Raw genomic sequence first — 20,581 nt, 5'->3', positions numbered from 1 at the left:
CTCAGGCCCATGAGCCTTAAGCTATGCCCCAGTACACAGTGGATCCACCAGCAGAATAATGAGTTCGGCTCTGGAGTATAATTCAGGATAAGTACAGGATAAGTAATGTATGTACACAGTGACCCCACCAGCAGAATAGTGAGTGCTGCTCTGGAGTATAATACAGGATGTAACTCAGGAGCAGTACAGGATAAGTAATGTATGTGCACAGTGACTCCACCAGCAGAATAGTGAGTGCAGCTCTGCAGTATAATACAGGATGTAACAGGATCAGAACAGGATAAGTACTGTATGTACACAGTGGCTGCACTATTTATTAAGATTTAGTTCAGATGGCTTGATACTGTCAAAGCTGATTCGGGCATAGATGTCACACAACTGAAAGAAGCAGTGCAAAACTGAAAAACATGGAGGGAGGGAGCCTGTAAGGTCGCGGAGGGTTGTGAACGACTAAATGGCTAACAACATCAGTTTAGATGTTAACAGTAGTGCAGATTTCAGCGATAATTAGATGCTTTAACCCTTTACAAATTGAGCAAATTTTGGAAATAACATCCACTTATACATTTTGTCTCCCCACATTCCATTGTTTGGTGTATTCTAGGGTCCATACATTTGTTCTCCTGTTGTGCATTTGCTGTGTTCATGGTTCATCTCCACCGCTGATGTCTGGATTAGATGCATCATTGGAGCTAACAGGGAGGAGGGGACATGACCGAAGTGAGGAACTGAAAGAGGAGGAGAGTGTAAGGGAGGACACCACAGAGGAAGTGTTACCAGAGAGTGTTTTCCTCAGCAGTGTATCCTGGGTGCTCCCCAGAGGGTATGAGTTGACCACTTTACAGCAGGCGATCTCTAGACTGGACCAGCGAGGGTAAGGAGGAAACATGAACACCGATGTCAACTAGAGAGCTAAAAATACTGGGACTGCATCAGATTATGTTGTTATAATACGTTACACAAGTAGAATTTAATTTAAAACTCAGGCTCAGAAACGATGGACAGTTTGCAGATTATATCACATGGTCACTAGTAACCGACAGCTCACAGATTATATCACATGGTCACTAGTAACCGACAGCTCACAGATTATATCACATGGTCACTAGTAACCAACAGCTCACAGATTATATTACATGGTCACTAGTAACCAAAAACTCACAGATTATATTACATGGTCACTAGTAACCAAAAACTCACAGATTATATCACATGGTCACTAGTAACCGACAGCTCACAGATTATATCACATGGTCACTAGTAACCGACAGCTCACAGATTATATCACATGGTCACTAGTAACCGACAGCTCACAGATTATATCACATGGTCACTAGTAACCGACAGCTCACAGATTATATCACATGGTCACTAGTAACCGACAGCCCACAGATTATATCACATGGTCACTAGTAACCGACAGCCCACAGATTATATCACATGGTCACTAGTAACCAACAGCTCACAGATTATATTACATGGTCACTAGTAACCAAAAACTCACAGATTATATCACATGGTCACTAGTAACCGACAGCTCACAGATTATATCACATGGTCACTAGTAACCAACAGCTCACAGATTATATTACATGGTCACTAGTAACCAAAACCTCACAGATTATATCACATGGTCACTAGTAACCGACAGCTCACAGATTATATCACATGGTCACTAGTAATTGACAGCTCACATATTATATCACATGGTCACTAGTAACCGATAGCTCACAGATTATATCACATGGTCACTAGTAACCAACAGCTCACAGATTATATCACATGGTCACTAGTAACCAAAAACTCACAGATTATATCACATGGTCACTAGTAACCGACAGCTCACAGATTATATCACATGGTCACTAGTAACCGACAGCTCACAGATTATATCACATGGTCACTAGTAACCGACAGCTCACAGATTATATCACATGGTCACTAGTAACCGACAGCTCACAGATTATATCACATGGTCACTAGTAACCAAAAACTCACAGATTATATCACATGGTCACTAGTAACCAACAGCTCACAGATTATATCACATGGTCACTAGTAGAGATGAGCGAGTATACTCGCTAAAGGCAATTGCTCGAGCAAGCATTGCCTTTAGCGAGTATCTCCCCCGCTCGAGACAGAAGGTTCACTGATTATATGTCTACTGGTAACCAATCGATCACAGATTATATCACATGTTCACTATTAACAGAAAACTCACACATTATATGATATGCTCACTAATGACCAGCTTCTCATATATTATGTCACATATTCACTACCAACAGTTCACAGTAACATTTTCTCTTCTTTTAGACTTGGAGATGAGCGTCTCTTTGCTCCTGATTTTCACGCTGTTCACTCTTCTGGTTTTCACTCTTGCCAGTCCAACAACGCTCCTCCCTGGAAGGCCTTTTATCACAGTGTGGAATGCTCCCACCAGCCCGTGTTGGGAGAAGTATGGGGTGTCTCTGGATCTCGATCCCTTTGATATTGTTGCTAATGAGAACCAGTCATTTGTGGGCAGTGAGATGGTGATCTTCTATAATTCTCAGCTAGGCCTCTACCCTTACTATGACAGTAATGGCAACCCTGTAAATGGTGGCACGCCCCAGAATGCCAGTGTCACTGAGCATCTCAAACAAGCGTTTGAGGACTTAAATTCCACAATTGTGTCTTCAGACTTCAAGGGTGTGGTGGTTGTGGACTGGGAGAACTGGAGGCCTCTGTGGGATCGCAACTGGGATAAAAAATCAATCTATTGGCAGCGTTCTCAGGATCTGGTGAGGCAGAGGCATCCACATTGGTCGGCCAAGAAGGTAATGGTTGTGGCCAAGAAGGAATTTGAGGAAGCTTCTAGGATGTTCATGGAAGGCACCTTGGATTTGGGGCGTAAATTTAGAGTTGGAGGGTTGTGGGGCTTTTATGGTTTTCCTTCCTGCTACAATTATGGCTACAAAAACTCAAGTCAGAATTACACTGGAGAATGTCCTCAGGCCGAGATAAAGAGGAACAACCTGCTGCAATGGATGTGGAGGAGCAGTCATGCTTTGTACCCCGACATCTACCTGGAGGAGCTGCTGAGGAAGTCACATTATGTTGGCCGATACGTGAGGCACAGGTTAGGAGAAGCCTTCAGAGTATCTACTCAGGGGCCAAAAGGGGAGATCCCTGTCCTTCCCTATGCTCGAATCGTCTACACCTATACTATGGACTTCCTGGAGCAGGTAATAAAAACCCCCAATCCTTCCTCCATAAAGAGAGAGAAATTGTAGGATTATATTTTCTCTCTCCATATCTGTTGAGAGGGTGGGCTCTTCCTGGTGTGATGTCGGAGTCGTGCTTAGCATCTTGAGCCAATCAGATGTTTCCCCAATTCTTCAGCCCCTCCTTTCTGATAGAATGCAGGCTCAGAGAGAGAGAGAGAGAAGCTGCAGGATTATATTTCCTCACTCCATATCTGCTGAGAGGGTGGGTTTTTCCTGGTGTGATGTCAGATTTGTGCTTGATATCCTGAGCCAGTCAGATGCTTCCCCAATTCTTCAGCCCCTCCTTTCTGACAGAAAGCAGGCTCACAGACATAGAGAGAGTTCAAAGTAACGATCCGCGCCACCATATAGTAGTTAATGAGAATAACTCACCTGGTGCCCAGCGGTGTTCCCGTAGACCGTTACAAAAAATATATATATAAATCAACCAATTTTTAAATTGCTGTTCTAAATTCATAATATACTTGATTGAATGTCCATGCGGATTGCAGTATATAGGACGTACCACCAATACTCTAAATATAAGGGCGAATCAGCATAGATTTAATATAATAACAGGTTATTCTAAACACAGCGTCTCACGCCACTTTTCGGAGAAGCATAATAAAAATCCTAAGGACATGAAAATAACACCAGTAGAACATATTCACACTCTCTCGTTTGCACAACTAAGGACGAGAGAGATGTTCTGGATTTTCAGATTAAATACCCTAACTCCGTTTGGTCTGAACGAGGTTTTAGAGAAATTTTGATATTAATTTTTTATCAGTAACTGTTATATATATTTTCCCATCACCATCTGTTTTAGATTTTTAGCATGAAGTTTTAGGTATATATCCCTGTTTTTTTGATAAGGTATCATGGTTGTATTGATTTATTGAGTTTCTCTTATTGGTAACGGGCCCATTTTTAGGTGTTTTTTCTATTATTCCTTTTTGATTAATTTAAATATTTATTATTTTTTTATATCACCCATAATGGATTCTTATCTTAATTAATAATAATATCATTTGTATTATCCAATATTATTCATCATTGATGTATGCATATATATAATTCCACCATATAGTATTCTACCTTTGTATTAACATCCTCTATTAATGGATTTAGATTGAATTTTTAGCACAATGAATTTGATTGCATCAATCTCTTTGGAGGTCGGAGTTCTCGCTTTTATACATCAGATCGGGAGTTACACATCTAGCCTTTCCTTTTAAAATTACGGAGTTTACGTTCAGTACCAGCGCACATATACGCTGGAACACCCTCTCCGTTACATGGCTATGACACCTAGATACCGCGCCAGAGCGACACGGTACGGAGGTGCGCGCCAAGCACCTGTAACCCCCACCTCCAAAAAGGTAAGACTTGCTATTTAAATGCTGTATTTTAATCTCTCTGTATACTTGAAAAAGGCATCTGTAGAACGTCGAAACCTGTTGTAGAACTATCGCTGCAAGATTTCCACTGGCATGCAATCTTTTTATTCGGAAATAAATTTATTATTAATTTATATAAATACTGTCTGTTACGACAGTTCATTTCTTCCGAAGAGGAGCTCCAGCAGGAGCGCGGAAAGAGCTTTTTTACTTTGAAGCTTGCCAGACATAGAGAGAGAATATATAATCCTGCAGCTTCTCTCTCTCTCTATTTCCTGAAAAGTTGGGCTCTGGAATTCCCAGCATCCGACTTGTCCTTTTGAGTGGGGTTGTGTAAGATGCTATTCAGCCATTTTTGAGTTACTTGTTTGCTGCATAGATTGCAGAATTTAGGTGACAAGCAGTAATGTCATCATTACAGTTTCCATCCCAGCTTTCCATGCACCCTGAATGACATATTTTATTGTTATGCACAATTATTCCTTCTCCGTATCTCTTTTCTTTTGTTCCGTCAGGGTGGGTGTCAGTCGCCACTTTATTTTCACATTCTATTCATGAGCCAGGAAGATCAGCATGAAGAGAGCAATAGGTCTTTTCCATCCAGGAAATGCTGCAAAGCAGGGAATTATGGGAGGACACAACTATAAGAGCCCTTCTACACAGGCCGATAAATCGTTCAGTGTAAATGCATGCCCTGACCTAATGATGAACAAGAATTCGTTTGCTTCTCGTTCATCGTCATGCAGAAAAATGGACAAGTCCTTCACTTATGAATGCGCCTGCCTGTTTATTGTGAATGGAGACGAGTGGGCCGGAACAATCCCTGTCCCCTCCGCCTCCATTCACTAGCGATAATTGTTCCTAGGTAAAAGCACAGGAATGATCATTGCTGGGACGACCTGTCGGGCATCTGTGCCCAATAAGATGTTCCGTGTAAAAGAGCCCTTAAATGAATCTGTGATATAAACTATAGCAGTGAGCAAATTTACAGCCTCTATTTCCATACATGCACTGGAGATACTACACATACAATCCTCAATCAAAACAATAATGCTGCTCTCACACAGCCTGCTTTTTACTGCGATTAGCGCTGCGTTTCAAATGGCCACGCTAACTGCGGTACAACACCTCCAGCGATTCCAATGGGGCTTCTCACACGAGTGATCGAAACGATGCTACTTTCGAGCGCTGTCTGCTCTGTTTTCACACGTTTTAGCTCTTTTTAAACACACATCATCAGTCATTACAGTGATGGGGTGCGTTAAAAATGCTGTCAAATGCTTGCGTTTGAAAACGCTGCACGAAATTACAATTAAACGCTTTGGACGCAGTGTTTTCTGAAGGCGTGTTGTGAGAGCGGCCTAAAATGTAACCAGCTTGTGTTCATCCTTTACAGAAAGTACAGAAAAAGGAATTTCTCATTGTTCAAAAACTAGCAGTGCAGCATATTTCCATAAGGCCGGGCTCACACGGTCGTATGTGGAATCCGCTGCGGGCTTTCTGCAGCGGCTTCCAACGGTTAACCCAACCCTAAACCTGCGCACGGTACTCACGCAGAACCCATCAATCGGCAGAAATCCTCAAATGACTACTAATGCTTAAATGGAGCCAGCTGTCTTCTTTTCCCAGCATTGGACGCAGATAAACTCCATTCCTCTCCCTTTTTTCCCCTGCTTCCATAGTAGTCTATGGAAGCTTCTAGTGTATATCAGCAAAAGATAGGGAAAGACCAATCTTTTGATGCGGCGTATAAAATCGTCAACCAAAAACATGTGAATAAATACATTAGAATCCAATGCTTCACATGGTCGTGTTTTTTTGGGCGATTTTTAATTTATTTATTTGTTTTTAAATGTCTCTAAATAGGGGCGTAGATACGGTCGTGTGAATGCACCCTAAGGGGCAAGAACCGATATACAGGAGCGCTTGCAGATATACAGTCAGAATTCTACTTGTAGCTCATACATTGCATCAACTCTAATTAACCCCGAGGTCTCAGTGTTGATTTGTTTTCTTTCAGGAAGATTTGATCCAGACGATCGGACAGAGCGCTGCTCTAGGGGCTGCTGGGATCGTCTTATGGGGGAACGCTGATTACAGCTCTAGCAAGGTAAGTGTTCCAGCCCAATCAGGTTGTTTGCAGAAGCAGGTGATTTTCTGCTGTGCGGCCCCATGAATTTTAGTTGCACCCCATAAGTGCCAGTTGCATCTGGCATCTGCTGCTCCTCTGCAGTAGAACATATTATGAGTCTGGTTATAATGATTGTCAGCTCTTGTGTCTCTTTTTCATCACAGGAAGCCTGCCTGGCTGTGAAGTCCTATATAGATGATAGGCTGGGGATGTATGTGGTCAACGTGAGCAGCGGTGCGTTACTGTGCAGCCAGGCCATATGTACTGGAAATGGACGCTGTGTGCGGAGAGACCCCTCCTCTGAGGTTCAGCTCCACCTGCCCCAGAGCAGCTTCAGCATCAGGAAAAACCCGCGGGGCGGAGGCTTTCTACTCTCAGGACGCGCCACTAAAATGGATATTGTATGCATGGCCGCCAACTTCCAATGTCGCTGCTATCCTGGCTGGAAGGGAACGGACTGTTCACAGAGGACAAGGCTCTGACCAAGGGGCCACACATCATACAACATTCTAGGGACCATTTACCAACACTGGGCAGAAACCAATCACAAGGGACCAGGGCTTATATCGTAGAGGATGTGATTGAGACGGTAAATGGAAAGAAATGGGAACTGCCACACAGCGTCAAGTATACGGAAGGCTATAGTGCATCCACAAAATGCAGTAACTAACTAAACTGTCACCCATGCTGGGCTGACCCTATAAAGCTGAGCTCACCCAATGCTATTATATATCTGTATGCAGTGAGCTCCCCCTAATGGTGGCTGAAGGCAGACAGAATGTTATTATGTCTATTTGGAAGTTTTGGAGCTCTGTGACAGGAGAATGTGTCTCTGACTGCTAGAAAGGAGTAAGTTATGCTCAAAATGAAATATTCTTTTAAATCATGTATTTTTTTTAGTTTTGCTTTAATCAACTTATGCAACAACAGACAAAACACCCCCCCCCCACCACCACCACCACCCATCAAGAGCTTGTACACCAATATAAGTTGCAGATGATAATTCTACATAAGTGATAAGAAACTTTACATATTACCATATGCTTGTGTGCACAAAAGTCCCGGTGCCTCCACAGAAGCTAAGGAGTAAGTATAACTGACAATTCCCAGCTGCTGGAGATACAGAGATACAGACCTCCCATAAGGTTAAATGGAGCAGACAACCCATCCAGTCAAGGGGACCATAATGCGTCATATTTGTGAATGGCTCTATGTTTTAAATATATTGGTTTTTCCATTGCTATGCACCAGTTTACTTTTGCAATAAAGTCCTGTCGAGTCTTGCAGCCATCTTTGTGCTATCAATTTCCTAGCAAGGTAGAGTGTGTATATGCTATGACTAATTTAGAGGATTCTTCTGTAGGTAAATCATCAATATACCTTAAGATGTATACCCAAGATGTCAGAGCTAAAGATCCCATCAATTCCATAACCACTCTTCAGAATCGTTACAAGTGTAGACATGACCATATTCTGTAGTACGTCCGCACTATGTATCTTACAATGATGACAGAGAGGATAGGCTCATACGCCAATCTTGTGTAGGAATAGAGGGGTCTCCTGTGAAGCATATAGATATATGATAGCGAGGCCCATAGGCTAAGTGGGGAACCTTCTCAAACTGAACTTTAATAAAGAGATAGTACATATGCTGGAGCTTTCTGTGAGTGGGTGGCTCATTGTGAGTTGTGTTACAGGCCCTATGATTTTGAGTGTACCTCTGCTTGTATTGATCGTATATCTTGTACTCACATCCAGAGCTGCAATGACAATCCTGCTTTTATGCTGTACTTTATACTCCAGTCACATCCAGAGCTGTGTTGATATCTTTCTACTATGTTTTATACTTCACTCACATCTATGTTAGAGACCTGCAGAACTCTTTATTATACAATTAGCCTTCCACCATCACCTTGTCAGAGCCTGTACAGAATACAAGCTGGCGGAATAGTCTGCTGCCTGTGGAAGTGATCCAGAAGATGGCAACTTGCAAGATGAACCCTACTGCTAACCATAACCCTGTGTCCTCACCTGCACCTTCATGTACTCCGCTCCCTACCTCAACATCTCCACCACCCACTCCTGATCACTGGTCACAGTCTCTACCACCCGCTCCTGGTATCTGCTCCATATCTCCATGACTTGCTCCTGATGTCTGCTTCATGTCCTCCCCACCGCTATTTGCTCCTGGCCTCTGCTCTGTTTCCACCACCGCCTCCTGCTGTCTGCTTCATGTCTTCACCACCGCTACCTGCTCCTGGCCTCTACTCTATGTTTCCACCGCCTCCTCCCAGCCTCTGTGCCACATCTCCACCCCATGGTGTCTGCTTCATGTCGTCACCACCGCCACCTGCCCCTATCCTCTGCTCTATGTTTCCACCACCGCCTCCTGATATCTGCTTCATGTCTTAACCACCGCTACCTGCTCCTGGCCTCTGCTTTATGTTTCTACCACCTCCTCCCAGCCTCTGCTTCACATCTCCACCCTCTGGCGCTGCTCCATGTCTTCACCACTGCCACCTGCCCCTATCCTTTGCTCTATGTTTCAACCACTGCCTCCTGGTGTCTGCTTCATGTCTCAACCTCTTGCTCCTGGTGTCCTGGTGGTCGAACCTCAATTTTGTCTGTTTAGTTGTCATGTCTCATTACATAAGGCGATGGGTGCTTATTACCGTTCAGTGGTCCGCACAGTGCCTACTTGTAATTGTGCTATTTTCTTACAGCTAGGATGCTCCTCCCACTTACTGCACTGGAGGCGGAGTAATAGGACTCTTGGTACCCAGAGGAAAATGGGTGGGACGGATGCAGCTAGATTTTTCTTCTCGGAGTACAGGTCCTAATGTCCAGGGGGTTGGTACAACTAAAGAGCCCCCTCAGATTATACGTCCTTAGCTCTTCTGTGTCGCCCTAGATTTACCTTGACTTCTGCCCCATGAATTCATGATTTGTGGACACTTGTTGCAGAGAATCTGTCTGTGAGCCAAACTTTTCAGCAAGTGCATGCAGCAAACCATCCTGATTTCCTGCAGATGATGAAGAAATATATATTTACACTTATTTTCATTGTGTCTCCATTCATATTCAGAGTTGCATTCACAATTCTGCAATTACATCATGTCTTCTCTCCAGTCACATCCACAGCTGCAGGCATATTTCTGATAAACTTTGAATTTATCAGTCTTGTGATGAGAGACATTACCCTCCAAGATTAGGGGCTAACCACACTGTCTTTTGCATCTTCACGTTCACCGCAGATCTGTGGACCCGAACTCGGAGCAGCATATCGCCATATGATGCTTAGATGTGCAGGCCCAGGTCCAGCTGGAGATGTGAGGTTCTGCAGCTGAACAGTAAGGACATTTTCACACACGGGGGATTTGAGCTGACTTCACACGAGTGAGTGAAACTCGGTCCGATATCACGCTCACCAACGTGTGATGTCCCCGCGAATGCGAGGAGTTTTAGTGTTAAAACCACCTCTCATCACTTCAGGAAAGTCGCAAAGTGCTTCCCATTATTTTCAATGCACTCGTGCACCTCGCACACCGTGTAATGCTGTGCCAGCCCCATTAAAAAACAATGGCCGATGCAATGCGTTCCAAGGAGACGCCCAAAGATAGGACATACCGCAATTTTTTCCTGCACCGCAATGTAGGAAAAAAAATTGCTCATGTGTATGACCCTATTTAAAAAGATTGGGGTTCATATTTGTGCAAGATTTGTGCGTCTTGCAACGCACAAATCTCACGTGATGTTCTCTGTGAAAACGATCTTAGTGCGGATTTTCTGTGTATTTTCCACTCAAAATCAGCAGAATTTCCGTGGATAAAAAAAATCTGTGGCTACTATTGTGGATTCGTTGCAAATTTAGCTCCAGATCATCTGCATAATTTCCACGCTGATTTAAATTTCGCACTGCGGGTCAGTTTCTGCACTGATTTCATGTGAAGTTTTTCCATAGCATGTGGATGAGATTCTGAACATCTTATCCAATTTGCTGCTGCTGTAAATGCTGCAGATATTCTGTGTAGAAAATCTGCAGCAAATCCACCCTATGTGAAGATGGCCTAAAGCAGGAGAATTGTGAATGCAGCTCTGGCTGTGAGTGTGGTATAATTACACTGTCCATACTCACTGTACAGATGCAAAATGTAGAGTAGGAGGCTCATGCTGATGAGGGTGATGACTATGAGGAAGGTGATGAGAGCGTTCGTAAAGGGTGATCTGCTGCGGCCTGTTGGGTGGTCAGTGCTTGGTACCTCTGGTTTATTAGGAGCTGCTGATGTTGATTTCTCATTGTGTATGTCCGAAATGGCTAGAGATAAAGAGACAGAGAGTGCAGAACAGAGTCTCTCATTAATTCATAGATTGTAGCTGAGACTTTTCAGAGATCAGCTGCGTCTATCCCCCCTTTGCCTTATTTATCAGAATTGTTTACTGGAAAAGCCTCCTTTTTTGTCTATTGTATTGGAGTACTCCTTTAAATTCAGGCTATACTTAAGGGATATCGAAGCCTCATCAACCAGGTATTCCCAATTATCTGTATTGTGCACTGGAGAAGAACATAACATGGAGCAATTGAGTGTTGTTCCAAAGCTCTTCTAAAAGAAGTAGCTCACTCATAGGAGTGTTTATTGCAAAAAGTAGAACAAAGAAATGTATAGTAGTCCAATCACAGTGGACATCGCCCAAAAGTTACACCTTATTGCAGTAGAAAAGCAACAAATCATTACGAATGATTAGAACGGATGAATTAATGCATAATGTGGCGTGTGCATACATTAACTACATTGATAAGCGTAAGTAATGCGGATACAATGACAAAATATGGTCTCCAGAAAATGCTCAAAGCCCCCATTACCAAGGAGAGTTCAGTCTAGTATACGCCGCTTCACAAGCTCTAAACTGTATTAACCCCTAAATAACAAGTGTAACACAGGTCGTTTTAATACTTTCTCAATAGCATCTGGTCACAGGACCAGTTGTACAGACCTAATATTTCCTATAGTTGAGGATTTGTTAAAATGTATCAGTGGAGATAATTCTTTGTAAAGTAAACACATCGGTATACTTCCTAACCTTTGAACAATGAAATGGGGGCAGTTCTTGTGGCAAATGTTTTTCACTATTAGACCACATTGCTTTTTGTTACGCCACGCCCTTTGTTTCCCCTAGCTCCTCAGTGACCCTCACAACAGTAGTGCCCCTCAATGACCTCTCATAGTAATAGTGCCCCTCAGTGACCTCCTACAGCAATAGTGCCCCTCAGTGACCTCTCATAGTAATAGTGCCCCTCAGTGAACTCTCATAGTAATAGTGCCCCTCAGTGAACTCTCATAGTAATAGTGCCCCTCAGTGATCTCTCACAGTAATAGTGCCCCTCAGTGACCTCCTACAGCAATAGTGCTCCTCAGTGGCACCCCTGACAGCAATAGTGCCCCTCACTAATAATACCTGCTATTATGCAGTAAATGAAAAAGACAGCCTATACTCACGGCTTTTGCTCCCTTTGTTGCTTCAAACCACTGTTAAAGGAGATGTCCCGCGCCGAAACGGGTTTTTTTTTTTTTTAACCCCCCCCCCCCGTTCGGCGCGAGACAACCCCGATGCAGGGGTTAAAAAAACCACCCGCACAGCGCTTACCTGAATCCCGGCGGTCCGGCGTCTTCATACTCACCTGCTGAAGATGGCCGCCGGGATCTTCTACCTTCGTGGACCGCAGCTCTTCTGTGCGGTCCACTGCCGATTCCAGCCTCCTGATTGGCTGGAATCGGCACGTGACGGGGCGGAGCTACACGGAGCCGCTCTCTGGCACGAGCGGCTCCATAGAAGACTGCTGAAGACCCGGACTGCGCAAGCGCGGCTAATTTGGCCATCGGAGGCCAAAAATTAGTCGGCTCCATGGGAACGAGGACGCTAGCAACGGAGCAGGTAAGTATAAAACTTTTTATAACTTCTGTATGGCTCATAATTAATGCACAATGTACATTACAAAGTGCATTAATATGGCCATACAGAAGTGTATAGACCCACTTGCTGCCGCGGGACAACCCCTTTAACTTCTGGGTAGCGTATTAATATGATTGCCATGGCCAACCCCCTGCCTCAGTATTTGTATTGCTGAACCCAGTGATTTGCCACAGCAATCACAGCCTTTGAATGTAATTCTCATTCACCGACAGATTCATTTCAGTCGGGGTGGATGCCACTTATAATTTTGTATTGTAAGGTCTCCTTCACATCAGCGCTGGGAGGTTACGTTTTCCTGTTTCATTTACGAAGCAAGGAAATGGCGCGCCCTTGCTAAAGAGATCCATGTTATTACAGAATTGAACGAACCCCATTGACTATAACAGGGTCCATTTGGTATCTGGCCGGGCTTCCAGCTTTTTACAGGATGAAATAGCGCAGCATACTGCACTATTTTTCTCAGATTTTTCAATTCAGCAATGGAAGTACTGAACAGAACCTTCAACGCTAATGTGAACGAGCCCTTACATGCATTATCTGGCTGCTTTTTACTTTTCTGTCACATACTGTCACTTGTGTTCTTTGCTGTTCCCATACTTGTGGCTATCCAGTGGCAGCATGATGGGAGTTGGCCCCGGGATTGCAGATTACCGCTGTACAATTTGTGGTGGGACTCACCTTTCTCTCTGTTTGGGATCTCCATGTCCAAGGGGATGTAGTAGCCAGTACATGCTTTCCTGGCCCCATCCATAATGTCATACATGTCTGTCTTATGTTGATGCACTGTGCAAAACTTTCTTGTCATTCTGTTATGTGTATTGCACAGCTGCAGCGTGTGATGGGTTAATGTCTGCAAAAGTAACAATTCTGTCCAGTCACGTGGTCTAAGAGAGGCTATAAATGTGAGTGCTTGAAAGCGGGAAAGAGTTCCATCTTCTAGAGCTGCTAGTGAAAACACAGAGACACTTGAGGGCACCTTCAGCCCCTGTATGTTGAAGATGGAGGAGGAAGAGAGATTTCCCGAGTGCCTGCTCTTATGAAGACAGAGTGAGCCCCCCAAAAGAGAGAGAGTGAGTTATCAACGAGCGAGCCTTTACGTCCAAGGTCTAGTGTAGAGGTACTCAGTCCTAACTGATTCACACCTGTGCGTCCTAAAGTCTTGGATAGCCAGGTGGAGATACTCTACTTTCATTCTTCACACTCCAGCGTCCTGAAGTCTGGGTCTGCCGTGTGGAGGTACTTTGTCTTATCTAATTCCTGCACTTTCTAAACTTGTCTTTTGTGCCTTATGTATTGCAAAAGTTATCAAGTAAAGTTATTCCAGGCCCTGACCATTTCCGGGGACCTGAGGTACTAAACTACTGTTTGTGGCTCAGTTATTTCCCCGCTGATGTTCATGCCGGTGGGTGCCGGAATGGTGGCATCACCCGTGACAACCTCTTCACTTATCCTAATGTTTATTGTACATCCCCATGCCAGGGGTGTCTGAAAGGCCTTGGCTGCGTGTGTCCCTCTGGGAGGGAGAGTGGTAAGTGCTGCCGTGACAAGCCAGCATCCTGCCCTCCCAGCTCCTCAGCGCATGCCATGTGTCCAGGGTTACCCTACGGGATGCTGCAGGGACACTGTGCAGCTCACTGATAGAGTCCACAGCTAGCAGGTACAAATTACTTGAGCACCCCCAGGAGTGGGGCAGAATCCCAGACTGAAACGTTTGCCATCGGCCTGAAAGATGCAGACACAGCAGTGGTGCAGGGGTGCAAGGATGGAGCAATAATAGGAGTGCAAGGATGGAGCTGGAGGGAGGGAGGGAGGGAGGGGGGGGGGGCATGGTGCCAAATCCAGGGAGCGCGGCCTATTATTTGGAGGAGTGGAATGTTGGAGAGGTTATAAATAGAGGAGGGCAAGTGTCCCTCCGCCATACAAATACCAGCACATCCCACAGAGGTTGCTGGCACAATGCAGGCTCATTTGTCTAGTGGGGAAGAATGAATAGATAGAGATAAGAGACAATTTCCTCTTTTCTTTTTTTTAAATTGGCATTCATCATATGCGATAAACAACTAAATATATTCATTGTCTGGATCATTACGGCCACAGTAATACCTATTAGATGTTGCTTTTTAAAAAGGGTTTTTATGGGGAAAAATTTGTATTTTCTTTTAAACTGTTTTTTTTTTAAATTAAACTTTTTAGACAATATATTAGCCCCTCCAGGGGACTTGAAGATGTGATTGTTTGAACACTAGAATAGTACACTGCATTACTTATGCATTCTACTAAGCCTTTGACAGCAGTGTTTTAGCTTTGCCAGACATGGAGGCCTTTGTCAGGCTTCCGGCTGCCATGGGAACTCATTTGTAACTTGCAATCACATTGCTGGGTGCCAATGGGAAACAGAAGGAGCCCCCAGTACTGGTGCATCTTGTCTCCACCAGAAGATTGGGTGGAGACAAACTGCACGCCCACAAATTGATTGGCTGGCCAGGAGAATGGGTAGAGGCAAAGTGCACGCCCCACAACTTTTGATTGCCTAGCCTGTAGCTCCTGTTGTGGCGCTGACTGACATGTCAGCTTCCAGCTCTGGTCCCCCTGCTGCTATCGCCGGCCGCCACAGCAGCAGCCGACCCTACGGACACTCTCCTCGTTGCCCTTCGCTCCTGTGCATGTCAGCTCCCAGCAGCTGCGGTCTCCCTGCTGCTGCCCTTTGCTCCCGTCCATGTAAGCTCCCAGCTGTGGTCTTCCTTCCGCCGATGTTGCTGCCAGCCCCACTGTCACTGTTCTCGCAAGGGAGAATGGTGCAGGAGGAGGACCGGAGCACTGTTTGCAGCGTAGATGGGATGGCAGCGGGGAGACTAACAGTGCAGAAACCGGGCAGGTCACAAGGGAGAGTGACAAGAGGCGGGAGGGGAGATGATGGGCACCCATTCTCCTGCCCAGGCAATCAAGTTGTGGGCGTTGTTTGTGGGCGTGCAGCTTGTCTCCACCCATTCTTCTGGTGGAGACAAGATGCACCATTACCAGAGCCCCCTACCCTAGTTATTTGTTTACACGCTGCAGGTTCTATTGGTTGTGGCACATAAGGGGTTATACTGCCAGGATGTGAGGTTTCTCCATTCCTGGCAGTTAGAGCAGGAGCCTGGCTGTCAGTAGTCAGCCAAGCCACCGTCTTAAAAAGATGTATGTGCAGGTTTAAAGCCCATTAGTGAAATCAGTAAATAAGGCGTATTGGCTGTCACTAAGGGGTTAAGATAAAGATGATATGAGGAAACACAAAATGCAGTCTTTTATGGTCATTCTATTTATTGAACACCTATATCACCCACATGAAAAAGAAAGTGACCCCTAGAGGTTAAGAATCAGATGTTCCCCTCTCTGCGGTATCAACTGCAATCAAATGGTAGGGATAATTTGTGATGAGTCTTATACATCACTAAGGAGGAATTTTAGCGCACTCTTCTTTACAGAATCATTGTAATTTGCCCACGTTGAAAGTTTTCCTGCATAAACAACCCTTTGAAGACATCATCACAGCATGTGCAGCTCATTTGGACAGCACTCGTTAATGAATGCAGGTCTAGGGTCTTTAGGCCTCATGTCCACTAGCTAAATGGAATTGCGGATTCCGCAGCGGATTTCCACTGCTTAATCCGCAGCGGATTTTGCCCATAGGGAATCATTGGCCATCCGTGGTCCATTAACTTGATTTTTGCACCCGCGGATGGCATTTTAAAAGAATTGCATTTTTCACGCGCAGGAGAAAAAACGCGGCATGCTCCATTTTGCCGCGGATTCTGCGCGGATCGACAACATTCCTATCACATTGATAGCAGTGTGTGTGGATATCTGCATGCAAAAAAAAAACATTTAAAGCAAATCCGCGTGGAATCCGCGTCAGATTCTGTAAGGATTGTATTTTTCGAGTGGACATGAGGCCTTAGTCTACCGCTGCATACTTATAAACAATGTACATCAGGTAGCCAGAGCAATGGTGTGGTCGTCTGTTTGTCTGCGACTAGAGGGTCACTTCGATTCAGGACTGTGACTCGGCTGCTCCAAAACCTTCATTTTACCTTTTTTTTACACTTTTCAGTAGGTGGACTTGCTTATCTCTTTGTAGCGTTTTCCTGCTACTGAACCCAACTGTTTCTAACCTGAAGCTCAGATGGAGACTGATGGACGTTCTTCCACATGACAGAGAGCAGAGTTCATGGCTCCATCAACGATGGTCCAGGTCCTGCCCATCACACGACCGCCGCTATGTCCTTATTTTCAAGTTGGCCATATAAAATGAGACCCATGTCTTCCAGAAAGTTCCATCATTAGTCCAGAGAATGTTATCGCAGATGTCTGGGTGCTTATCTAGACGTCATTTGGCAAGACAAGCCTTTGTGTTCTTTATTGTCAGCAGTGGTTTACACCAATTTTGCCTAGTGTCTGTCTTAGGCCGGCTTCACACGAGCGTGACGGGCTCCGCCGCGGAATATTCCGCAGTGAAGCCCGTCACGGCGCCCCCCAGAGACCCCATACTTACCAGCGGAAGATAGCGTGAAGACGCTTCCCCGCCCACTGCCGTTGCGTCATGTGGCACGCCCACCACGTCACATGACGCGGCCGGCCGCGTCACGTGACGCGCCGGCCGCGTCATATGACGCGGCGGCGGTAAAGCGTTTTCACGCTATCTTCCGCTGTGTTACAGCGGGAGATAGCGTGAACGGACGGCTTCCATTGACTCCAATGGAAGCCGTCAGCGCGTACACCCGCGGCAAATAGAGCATGCTGCGGGTGAGGACGGGAGATTTCACGGTGCGAAATTCCGTGGTGGAATTCCGCACCGTGTGCCCTGAGCTATTAGGTTCAATAGAACCTAATAGCAGGGGGCAACGCAGCGGATTTTTGCAGCGAATTTACGCGGCGTAAATCCGTTCGTGGGAAGGAGGACTTAAGCGGGGTTTTTTTTACGTGAAAGTCAATAGGAGTGTTAAAAACACATTCGGATTTACGTGCGATGCGTTTTGAGTATTAGAAAGACCTATTGACTTCCGCATTATAAGGGTGACTACCCACTACAGTTTTTTTTCACTGCGAAATTCGCGTTTTTTTTTCTGCAGGGGTCTATGGGACTTGTAATGTTAAAATCGCGATCGCGATTTTAGCTTTACAAGTCCCATAGCCCATAGACCCCTGCAGAAAAAAAAAACGCTGCAAATTTCGCAGTGAAAAAAACTGTAGTGGGTAGTCACCCTAAAACTGCAGCAAAATCGTGTGAACCAAACGCGTGAGAAAAACGCAAGTGTGCAGGAGCCCTTATACAGCTGTGATAATAACAGCCACAAAAAAACGAGACCAAACAAAACCACTAATCCCAATACGATTTCAGCTATTTCGTTCTGACTGCTGGGATTTCTGGCCCGTGAAAATATAGGACATGCCTAGTGTTGAGCGAACGTACTCTGTCGAGCTTGATGCTCATTCGAGTATTAGCATACTGGAGGGAGGAGAGAAGAGAGAGAGGAAAAAAAAAAAAAAAAAAAGCTCGGGACCCGGCGTCCCACATACAAAAATCCTCGAGTCTCTCATTGTAGCCAATGGGGTTCGTTACTCGAGTAGGGCTCTTGAATTTTACGAAAAGCTCGACTCGAATAACGCGGACCCGAGCATCGGGGTGCTCGCTCACCTCTAGACATGCCCTATCTTCCCGTACGTAGCAAATACATAGCTTCCTGCCTCTTTTTTCAAACTCCTGCGCTCTGGTGCGGAGTTTGAACTGCCGATGAGGGAGAAGAAATCTCACTTGTTCAGGTGCAGCAACGCTTAGTACTGCCGACCGCAGTTGCGCCCATGGCAGTGTTTTTACCCTTCTTGTGACTCATGTACACCGACAGTACTGGAGATAATTGCGGCTTGCAGTTCTTCAGATGTTTGTTTGGGTTCTTTTGTGACCTTCTGAATGAGTTGTCAATGTGTTCTTGGTGATATTTCCGTAGGCGAGCCACTCCTGGAAAGGTTCGTCGCTGATCCACGTTTCCGTGCTCTGTGGATAATAACCCTCACCGCGGCTCACGCAAGTCCCTTATAATGGCTTTCTAACCCTTTTTCCAATACTGGCATATGTCAGCGACTTTCTCCCTTTAGAACGTGGCATCATGTGCTGCTTGAGACCTTCTAGCCAGCTTCGCAGCACCAGCTGTGTAGATGCACCAGAGAATGAAGAAGGGGGCACATACTTTTGCACAGCATTGTTTTAGGTATAGCTTGATCTGTATATGCAAATTATCCACTTTACATGCAATGATTTCTCATATCTAGGGTTAACATCCAGGGCCAGACTGCAGCCGGTGTGCTGTGAGGACTGGGACTTCTTTTACAGCTTTTCCTAAATAATGGCATAGATGGCAACCACTCAGATTACAGCGATATGTCCATATTTGACATATGTGCCCCACCCGTTAAGCAAAAACACATCATGATTACATCCAGAGTCGCAAGTGTAGATTATGATATCAGTCCGCCTTTCTCGGACTATTATCGTGTTCACCCGTGTGACAGCAGCCTCGAACCAAAATGCTCAAACATGTAGCAGAAAATCTGCATAATTTCCAAGTAAAAAAAAAATTAATAGTGTGGATTTCGATGCAGAGTCGCAGCCAATTTCATCCTTTCAATAAAAGGGGTGAAGTCTACTGTAGATCCACACCAATGGTGCAGACACGAAAATTATGCAGATTGGAGGAAAATCAGCACCATCTCTGCTACGTGTAAATGTACCCTTAGGTTGGTGTCACACGAGGCGTAATATTACAGAATGTCTTACGTGCAGATTTTAACATTGAGCCGCAAACACCTACAACTACGTTGCAAATCTGCATGTGAAACGTGTGCACTCAGCATGAATTTGTCCATTGTATAAAATTACACCACATGGAATCCACCCTTCATAGAATGGTAGAGTTGGAAGGGACCTCCGGGGTCATCGGGTCCAACCCCCTGCTCAGTGCAGAATTTACTAAATCATCCCAGACAGATGTCTGTCCAGTCTTTGTTTGAACACTTCCATTGAAGGAGAGCTCACCACCTCCCATTGTAACCTGTTCCACTCATTGATCACCCTCACTGTCTAATATCTAATCTGTGTCTCCTCCCTTTCAGTTTCAATCCATTGCTTCGTCTTTCCTTGCACAAATGAGAACAGGGCTGATCCCTCTGCACTGCGACAGCCCTTCAGATATTTGTAAGCAGCTACCGTATTAATGGCCCATTTACACATAATAATTATCGCTCAAACTTTGTTTCAAACGACCAAAAATGAGCGATAATCGCTACATGTAAACGCAGGCATCGTGCACTTTTCATTTGAACAATGATTTTAAGGTGAATTTAAAATCCATCCTTCAGACACTGAGAAATAAAGTGTCTCTCACTAGACCTCATGCTGTTATCTCCACGGGAGCTGGTAGATAACATTGTAATTTGCCTGCAACCAGGAGCAGAACTATGCAGCTGTGTATATGATTAATCACATGTTGGGCTCCACAAGCAGCTCCTGGAGGCCCTTTTACGTGCAAATGAAGATGATAAAGTGTTAATGGCCATTAACACTTTATGCAAATAAATCGCTAAATCTTCAATCTTTCAATTGTTTGAAAGATTATCTTCACCTGTAAAAGGACCTCAAGTCTCCTTCAACCTTCTTTTTTGCAAGCTAAACATTCCTGCTCACCATCGTGGTAGCTCTTCTCTGAACTTTCTCTGTCTTTTTTCAATTGGGGTGCCTAGAACTGGACACAGTATTCCAGATGAGGTCTGACCAAGGTGGAGTAGAAGGGGATAATGAC

At 44.9% G+C, this 20,581-nt stretch overlaps 1 protein-coding gene across 1 annotated transcript; it reads left to right on the top strand.

The window, feature by feature from the left end:
* Nucleotides 1–745: 745 nt before the first annotated feature.
* HYAL1 (hyaluronidase 1) lies at nucleotides 746–8,084 on the top strand. The gene is made up of 4 exons (XM_066596881.1): nucleotides 746–874; nucleotides 2,317–3,227; nucleotides 6,669–6,758; nucleotides 6,944–8,084. Exons 2-4 carry the CDS (start codon nucleotides 2,325–2,327, stop codon nucleotides 7,259–7,261), a joined length of 1,311 nt encoding a protein of 436 aa, XP_066452978.1. The 5' UTR covers nucleotides 746–874; nucleotides 2,317–2,324; the 3' UTR covers nucleotides 7,262–8,084.
* Nucleotides 8,085–20,581: the final 12,497 nt, after the last annotated feature.

This window comes from Eleutherodactylus coqui, chromosome 3 (assembly GCF_035609145.1).
Source record: "Eleutherodactylus coqui strain aEleCoq1 chromosome 3, aEleCoq1.hap1, whole genome shotgun sequence".
Taxonomy (NCBI): Eukaryota; Metazoa; Chordata; class Amphibia; order Anura; family Eleutherodactylidae; genus Eleutherodactylus; species Eleutherodactylus coqui.
The sequence above is the reverse complement of the archived record's forward strand: the minus strand, read 5'-3'. Positions and strand labels throughout refer to the sequence as shown.

Bases quoted from the DNA above. Each gene is read 5' to 3' on its own strand.
- HYAL1 (XM_066596881.1), top strand. From the start codon at position 2,325: ATGAGCGTCTCTTTGCTCCTGATTTTCACGCTGTTCACTCTTCTGGTT. The intron at 3,228-6,668 runs GTAATAAAAACC...GTTTTCTTTCAG, and splicing joins CTATGGACTTCCTGGAGCAG to GAAGATTTGATCCAGACGAT. The intron at 6,759-6,943 runs GTAAGTGTTCCA...TTTTCATCACAG, and splicing joins CTGATTACAGCTCTAGCAAG to GAAGCCTGCCTGGCTGTGAA.